Raw genomic sequence first — 9,010 nt, 5'->3', positions numbered from 1 at the left:
TTGCCTATGCCTAGGGCCGGCTCTGATCGCCGCGCTGCAAAAAAAACGCTAGCGAGCGATCAGGTCTGAATTACCCCCAATGACTGCAACAGTCTTACCAGTGCAGTAGGCAGGTCAGGGGCGTTTTAACAGAGGAAGGGGCCCCTGTGCAGAGTCCGGGTGGGCCCGCTCCTCTGCTCGGCGCAGTAGTCTCCGGGATTGTGCCAGAGTCTACTGCGCATGCGTAGGTCTCCAGAAATATGGTGCCCGCCACGTTCTGGAGACTAAATTCACTACTGCTCATGCGTGGTGGCCGTTTTGGAGATTTTCACCGTGGTTGCAGCACCCGACGCTGGACTCCGGAGAGGCAAGTATTCAAATATGGGCGCAATGTATGTGGTGTGGGCTTCCCCCTGGACACAGGGGCCGTGTGCACCGAACCCATTATAGAAACGCCAGTAGGGCAGCTCAAGAAAAAATATCCTTTGAACGAGCAATACTGCAGCTGCCGAGGCCTCGTCACTCTGTTCCTGGGGTGTATGAGGCCCGGCGGGTGAGTGTTCCTACAACAGGGGGGGTGAGAACTCCCTCTGATGTCTGCATAGAAGAAACAGACTTTACACTCAATTTCATGTAATAGGAAACATTTTATTGAATAAGCAACTACTGTATATGTAAAACATCCTCACTGTATCTGAGGGCTGTTCTTGAACAGATATTCTGCCTGTAACAGAAATAAACATAGAAATAGATTTAGCATTTTTCCTGATAATACATTATATTACTTAGAGTTAGATTTATTTATAAAACAAAACCGACATTTGACCAAGGAACATACATACATTTATATATATTGTATACACATTTATAAACTCAAATATACTGTATTTATGTACAGGGGCACAGCCAGAAATGTGTGGGCCCCAAAGCAACATTTTGCCCCTGTCCCAATACTTCTGCAGAGACAACTTTCTCCACAGCAGATCTTCATTTTATGCCCCATAGTACTGCCCTAGTTAATGTTTTGCCCCATAGTAGTGCCCCATAGTAGTGCCCTAGTTAATGTTATGCCCCATAGTAGTGCCCTAGTTAATGTTATGCCCCATAGTAGTGCCCTAGTTAATGTTTTGCCCCATAGTAGTGCCCTAAGTTAATGTTTTGCCCCATAGTACTGCCCTAGTTAATGTTATGCCTCATAGTAGTGCCCTAGTTACTGTTATGCCTCATGGTAGTGCCCTAGTTAATGTTTTCCCCATAGTAGTGCCCTAGTTAATGTTTTCCCCATAGCAGTGCCCTAGTTAATGTTTTCCCCATAGTAGTGCCCTAGTTAATGTTATGCCCCATAGTAGTGCCCTAGTTAATGTTTTCCCCATAGTACTGCCCTAGTTAATGTTTTCCCCATAGTAGTGCCCTAGTTACTGTTATGCCTCATAGTAGTGCCCTAGTTAATGTTTTCCCCATAGTAGTGCCCTAGTTAATGTTTTCCCCATAGCAGTGCCCTAGTTAATGTTTTCCCCATAGTAGTGCCCTAGTTAATGTTATGCCCCATAGTAGTGCCCTAGTTAATGTTTTCCCCATAGTACTGCCCTAGTTAATGTTTTCCCCATAGTAGTGCCCTAAGTTAATGTTTTGCCCCATAGTAGTGCCCTAGTTAATGTTTTGCCCCATAGTAGTGCCCTAGTTAATGTTTTCCCCATAGTAGTGCCCTAAGTTAATGTTTTGCCCCATAGTAGTGCCCTAGTTAATGTTTTGCCCCATAGTAGTGCCCTAGTTACTGTTATGTTTTGCCCCATAGTACTGCCCTAGTTAATGTTTTCCCCATAGTAGTGCCCTAGTTAATGTTATGTTTTGCCCCATAGTACTGCCCTAGTTAATGTTTTCCCCATAGTAGTGCCCTAGTTAATGTTTTGCCCCATAGTAGTGCCCTAGTTAATGTTATGCCCCATAGTAGTGCCCTAGTTAATGTTTTGCCCCATAGTACTGCCCTAGTTAATGTTATGCCCCATAGTAGTGCCCTAGTTAATGTTTTGCCCCATAGTAGTGCCCTAGTTAATGTTATGCCCCATAGTAGTGCCCTAGTTAATGTTTTGCCCCATAGTAAAGCCCTAGTTAATGTTTTCCCCATAGTAGTGCCCTAAGTTAATGTTTTGCCCCATAGTAGTGCCCTAGTTAATGTTTTGCCCCATAGTACTGCCCTAGTTAATGTTTTCCCCATAGTAGTGCCCTAGTTAATGTTTTGCCCCATAGTAGTTCCCTAGTTAATGTTTTCCCCATAGTACTGCCCTAGTTAATGTTTTCCCCATAGTAGTGCCCTAGTTAATGTTTTGCCCCATAGTACTGCCCTAGTTAATGTTTTCCCCATAGTAGTGCCCTAGTTAATGTTTTGCCCCATAGTAGTTCCCTAGTTAATGTTTTCCCCATAGTAGTGCCCTAAGTTAATGTTTTGCCCCATAGTAGTGCCCTAGTTAATGTTTTGCCCCATAGTACTGCCCTAGTTAATGTTTTCCCCATAGTAGTGCCCTAAGTTAATGTTTTGCCCCATAGTAGTGCCCTAGTTAATGTTTTCCCCATAGTAGTGCCCTAGTTAATGTTATGCCTCATAGTAGTGCCCTAGTTATGTTTTGCCCCACAGTAGTGCCCTAGTTAATGTTTTGCCCCATAGTAGTGCCCTAGTTAATGTTTTCCCCATAGTAGTGCCCTAGTTAATGTTATGCCCCATAGTAGTGCCATAGATAATGTTATGCCTCATAGTAGTGCCCTAGTTAATGTTTTCCCCATAGTAGTGCCCTAGTTAATGTTATGCCTCATGGTAGTGCCCTAGTTAATGTTATGCCCCATAGTAGTGCCCTAGTTAATGTTTTGCCCCATAGTAAAGCCCTAGTTAATGTTTTGCCCCATAGTAAAGCCCTAGTTAATGTTTTGCCCCACAGTAGTGCCATAGTTAATGTTATGCCCCATAGTAGTGCCCTAGTTAATGTTATGCCCCATAGTAGTGCCCTAGTTAATGTTTTGCCCCATAGTAGTGCCCTAGTTATGTTTTGCCCCATAGTAGTGCCCTAGTTAATGTTATGCCCCATAGTAGTGCCCTAGTTACTGTTATGTTTTGCCCCATAGTACTGCCCTAGTTAATGTTTTCCCCATAGTAGTGCCCTAGTTAATGTTATGCCCCATAGTAGTGCCCTAGTTAATGTTATGCCCCATAGTAGTGCCCTAGTTAATGTTTTGCCCCATAGTAAAGCCCTAATTAATGTTTTGCCCCATAGTAAAGCCCTAGTTAATGTTTTGCCCCACAGTAGTGCCCTAGTTAATGTTTTGCCCCATAGTAGCGCCCTAGTTAACGTTTTGCCCCGTAGTAGTGCCCTAGTTAATGTTATGTTTTGCCCCATAGTAGCGCCCTAGTTAACGTTTTGCCCCGTAGTAGTGCCCTAGTTAATGTTTTCCCCATAGTAGTGCCATAGTTAATGTTTTGCCCCACAGTAGTGCCCTAAGTTAATGTTTTGCCCCATAGTAGTGCCCTAGTTAATGTTATGTTTTGCCCCATAGTAGCGCCCTAGTTAACGTCTTGCCCTGTAGTAGTGCCCTAGTTAATGTTTTCCCCATAGTAGTGCCATAGTTAATGTTTTGCCCCACAGTAGTGCCCTAAGTTAATGTTTTGCCCCATAGTAGTGCCCTAGTTAATGTTATGTCCCATAGTAGTGCCCTAGTTCACAATATACCACACTGTAAGGCTGCCAGTACACATTATGCCACACAGTGCTCCCAATTCACATTATACTATACAGTGTCCCCAGTACATATTATGTAACACTGAAGTGTCAGTTCATACAGTGCAATATTTCAGTGCCCCAGTTCATATTACGTCACATCACACTGCCCCCAGTTTATATTATGCCACATCAGTGTCCCAAATTCATATTATGCACATCACAGTGCCCCAAGTTCATATTATGCCACATTACACTGCCCCCAGTTTATATTATGCCACATCACAGTGCCCCCAGTTCATATTACGCCACATCACACTGCCCCCAGTTCATATTACGCCATACTACAATGCCTCCACTTCATACTGTCCTTATTACAATGCCCCAGTTCATATCATGTAAAATGACAGTGCCCCAGTTCAGATTATGCCGCACTATAGTGCCTCCACCCCATATTATACCACATTACAGTGCCCTGGTCAGATTATGTCACCTTTCAGCCCCCCTTACTATTATAACTTCCATTACACACATCTTTCACTGAAAATGGAATGTCACCCCATTTAGGCCTGGCAGTGGATGAGACTCAATCGCTTAGCAGGAATTCTTGGAACTTGGTAGACAACTATATGTTCTGTGTCCAGGGCCCCCGAAGCTTCCGGGCCCCATAGCAATCGCACCCCCTCCACCCACCATAGCTTTGCCCACTTGTACAGTCCGTAATTATAAGACTTGTCAAAATACATTTTTAAACCTTTATGGCCATGAGTACATCCTTCCTTTGTGACCAGACCGCATGTCACAGTTCTGCTATGTTTTTTAATTAATTTTAACTGCTTAGGGGTATATTCAATAAGAGTCGGGTTCATTCCGACATGCAGTTGTCGGAATGAACCCGACAACCCCTATTCAAAGAGCGGCCAAATCCGACTGTCGGATTTGGCCTTTCCCTGTGTCCTGTCCTGTCACTGCTGTCAGCGGCTGCCGGGTGCGCTGACCGCAGTGGTGAGGGGAGCATCATGAGGTGGCCGGCGGGGGAGCAGTGTGCGGCGGCCGGCGGGGGGAGCATTGTGAGGCGGCTGGCGGGGTGAGCATCGTGAGGCGGCTGGCGGGGGGAGCATCGTGAGGCGGCTGGCAGGGGGAGCATCGTGAGGTGGCTGGCGGGGAAATCAGTGTGCGGCGGCCGGCGAGGGAGCAGCGTGAGGCGACTGACAGGGGGAGCAGCGTGAGGCGGTCGGCGGGGGAGCTTCCAGCGGCGGCCGGAGCTGGCAGCGGGAGTGATCTGTGCGGTGGCGGGGGAGGTACTACAGGTACTACTCTCATCCCCGTAGCCCGCCGCACCACTCCGTCTCCTCACCTCAATCCGACTTGTTTTCAAGTCGGATTGAGTTTGTCGGAAAGGGGGCCAAAACCTATCGGATTTGGCCCCGTTCCCGACAGCAGCAGGTGGATCGGCCGGTATTCTGCCGATCCAACTGCTTTCCGACAGTATTCTGACAAGTCGGGTTTCCCGACTTGTTGGAAAAAATGTGCCCCTATTGAATAGGTTCCGACCTATTCCAGACGGAAACTGCCGTCTTTCCGACAAGACGGCAGTTTCCGACTCTTATGAATACAGCCCTTTGTGTACATTACTAAGTTTCACTCTGTCTGTTGGGGGAATACATAAGGAATTCTCTCGGTGGTATAGTGAAATAGATTTTGTTTCTGTGCACTAAAAATGAAAACAGGCGAATTTATACTTATCTTTACCCAATGAGTGCAACTGAGGAATTCGTCCTACAAGTCAACTGTTCCCAAATGCATATATCAAAGTTTGATGGAAATATAAGACGTACATGTAAAGTTACATTGTTTATATTGTATGTATTATCTATCTATCTATATCTATATCTATATCTATATATATATATATATATATATATAATTCACCATATATAAATATTGTTTACACCATGGTGCCGATCTTCCCTAATTGTCAGCACTGATAGGATTCGGTGTAACTTGGATCTTGCAGACAGGGTTTTCGTGATGGCAGCAGCCTGCCTGGACCGCCCGCATTCCAGCTCACATCAGCAGGTGCTGGACTAGGGAGGGAGTATATAAAGGGGGCATAGTAGCGCCACCCCATATTTGGTCACAGCCATACACAGTTCCGAGCATCTGCTTGCCTGATCTCTGTCACACATCTACAGTGCATCCGGACAAATTCATTTTTTCCCTCAAAATTCTACACACGATACCCCATAATGACAACGTGAAAAAAGATTTTTTGAGATCTTTGCAAATTTCTTAAAAATAAAAAACTCAGGTGCATCCTGTTTCCACTGATCATCCTTGAGATGTTCCTACAGCTTAATTGGAATCCACCTGTGGTAAATTCAGTTGATTGGACATGATTTGGAAAGGCACACCTGTCCATATAAGGTCCCACACTTGACAGTGCATGTATGAGCACAAACCAAGCATGAAGTCAAAGGCAATGTCTGTAGACCTCCGAGACAGGATTGTCTCGAGGCACAAATCTGGGGAAGGGTACAGAAAAATATCTGCTGCTTTGAAGGTCCCAATGAGCACAGTGGCCTCCATCATCCGTAAATGGAAGAAGTTCGGAACCACCAGGACTTCCTAGAGCTGGCCGGCCGTCTAAACTGAGCGATCGGGGGAGAAGGGCCCTAGTCAGGGAGGTGACCAAGAAGCAGATGGTCACTCTGCCAGAGCTACAACATTCCTCTGAGGAGAGAGGAGAACCTTCCAGAAGGACAACCATCTCTGCAGCAATCCACCAATCAGGCCTATATGGTAGAGTGGCCAGACAGAAGCTACTCCTTAGTAAAAAGCACATGGCAGCCCGCCTGGAGTTTGCCAAAATGCACCTGAAGGACTCTCAGACCATGAGAAACAAAATTCTCTGGTCTGATGAGACAAAGATTGAACTCTTTGGCGTGAATGCCAGGCGTCATGTTTTGAGGAAACAATGCACCGCTCATCACCAGGCCAATACCATCCCTACAGGGAAGCATGGTGGTGGCAGCATCATGCTGTGGGGATGTTATTAAGCAGCAGGAATTGGGAGACTAGTCAGGATAGAGGGAAAGATGAATGCAGAAAAGTACAGAAACATCCTGGATGAAAACCTGCTCCAGATCGCTCTTGACCTCAGACTGGGACGAAGGTTCATCTTTCATCAGGACAACAACCCTAAGCACACAGCCAAGATATAAAGGAGTAGAGTAGCTTCAGGACAACTCTATGAATGTCCTTGAGAGGCCCAACCAGAGCCCAGACTTGAATCCGATTTAACATCTCTGGAGAGATCTGAAAATGGCTGTGCACCGACGCTTCCCATCCAACCTGATGGAGCTTGAGAGGTGCTGCAAAGAGGAATGGGCGAAACTTCCCAAAGATAGGTGTGCCAAGCTTGTGGCATCATATTCAAAAAGAATTGAGGCTGTAATTGCTGCCAAAGGTGCATCAACAAAGTACTGAGCAAAGGCTGTGAATACTTATGTACAAATGATATCTTAGTTCTTTATTTTTAATAAATTTACAAACTTTTTTTACGTTGTCATTATGGGGTATTGTGTGTAGAATTTTGAGGGAAAAAATGAAGTTATTCCATTTTGGAATAAGGCTGTAACATAACAAAATGTGGAAAAAGTGAAGCGCTGTGAATACTTTCCGGATGCACTGTACATTTGTATATGACCAGATCCAAAATGACTGGAGCTTTTTCTGAGCCCATAATGCTGAAATGCAAAATCACAGCAAGTATGGGCCAATATAGGCACCAAATAAAAATAAAAATATTTGCTAATCCCTTTATTATGAACTGGATGATGTGGAAAAGATGGAAGAGAACCTCCAATATCTCAATTAACCTACCAGGATATTTTTGGCTTGTGGGAGGAAACCAGAGCACGAGGAGAATATACAAACTCCACGCAGTTAGGGCCATGATGGGACTCAAACCCAGGACCTCAGTGCTGTGACGCAGTATGGCTAATCATTACACCATTTGTACTCCCCCAAAATTCACAAGTTGAAGGTTGACAGTATATAGAAAATAGGGCTATTATCAGGGATTTAAACTCATAGGGGGATAAGACTCTTCCAAGTGTAACTGTTCCGGCAAATCACAAGCAGTTGTCAGCCGTAACTCTGAAATATAGACCATGTGTCCTCTGGAAATATAGACCATGTGTCCTCTGAAAATATAGACCATGTGTCCTCTGAAAATATAGACCATGTGTCCTCTGGAAATATAGACCATGTGTCCTCTGGAAATATAGACCATGTGTCCTCTGGAAATATAGAACATGTGTCCGTCGCTACATAATCTTTTCTCATACATGTTTTAAAGACATAAGAATAAAAACATATCTCACCAGATAATCAACAGGGTCGTCTGGCCTGACCTTACAGCACTCGTTTAGTCCCTCTATCAGCGTCGGCATGACGTTCTTCATCAAATAATTCCGTAAAGGGATTGACTGGGCTTCCAGTAATTCTTGTTCTTGGCGTTTTACCTCTTCAAGGCGACTGTTCTGGAATATTCAGAAAAGGATGTCGGTAGAACACAAATGTTTTGGAGTAATCAAAATAAAAATACATTGATGCTGTGTCAGAAGATATGACAGATCTAGTTATATGACGTCAGCAAGTTACCTAGCTATTTTAGATTACTTGGGGATCTGCTTGAGGTCCTATCCAGAGACTGTCCCACTTGTGTAGTGGTCTCTTGGACCCTGGTAGCTGTAAACCACATCTAATGTCTTCTAGACGACTATATGATAACATGAGAACCACATGCCCTGGCAGCAGACTATGGGGGTCATTCCGAGTTGATCGCTCGCTGGCTGGTTTTAGCAGCCGTGCAAACGCTATGCCGCCGCCCACTGGGGAGTGTATTTTAGCTTATCAGAAGTGTGAACGCATATGCAGCAGAGCTCTACAAAACCAGTGTGTGCAGTTTCTGAGTAGCTCTGAACCTACTCAGCGCTTGCGATCACTTCAGCCTATTCCTGTCCGGATTTGACGTCATACACCCGCCCACCGAACGCCCAGCCACGCCTGCGTTTTTTCAAACACTCCCTGAAAACGGTCAGTTGATACCCAGAAACGCCCACTTCCTGTCAATCTTCTTGCGGCTGTCAGTGCAAAAAAAAACTTTGCTAGAACCTGAGCACAACCACAAAAGGCTTTGTACCCGTACGTCGCGTGTGCCGCTTTTTCACCTGATCGCTGAGCTGCGAAAATCGTCAGCGAGCGATCAACTCGGAATGACCCCCTATAAGTGCAGACCATGGTCTATCCTATTCTATTCT

General features: G+C 45.2%; 1 protein-coding gene across 1 annotated transcript in view; it reads right to left on the bottom strand.

Annotated features, from left to right (window-relative positions):
• Positions 1 to 606: 606 nt before the first annotated feature.
• Positions 607 to 9,010, bottom strand: part of AK7 (adenylate kinase 7) — a 51,401-nt gene continuing 42,997 nt past the window's right edge. Inside the window, exons 17-18 of the mRNA XM_063948451.1 lie at positions 8,072 to 8,230; positions 607 to 703 (exon numbers count right to left, since the gene is read on the bottom strand). Of these exons, the coding sequence (XP_063804521.1) occupies positions 665 to 703; positions 8,072 to 8,230 (198 nt within the window). The 3' untranslated portion in view covers positions 607 to 664. The remainder of the gene's footprint in view (positions 704 to 8,071; positions 8,231 to 9,010) is intronic.

The sequence above is a fragment of the Pseudophryne corroboree genome, chromosome 12, assembly GCF_028390025.1.
Source record: "Pseudophryne corroboree isolate aPseCor3 chromosome 12, aPseCor3.hap2, whole genome shotgun sequence".
NCBI classification, from domain to species: domain Eukaryota; kingdom Metazoa; phylum Chordata; class Amphibia; order Anura; family Myobatrachidae; genus Pseudophryne; species Pseudophryne corroboree.
Note: the sequence above shows the minus strand (reverse complement) of the source record. Positions and strands in the feature narration are given on the sequence as shown.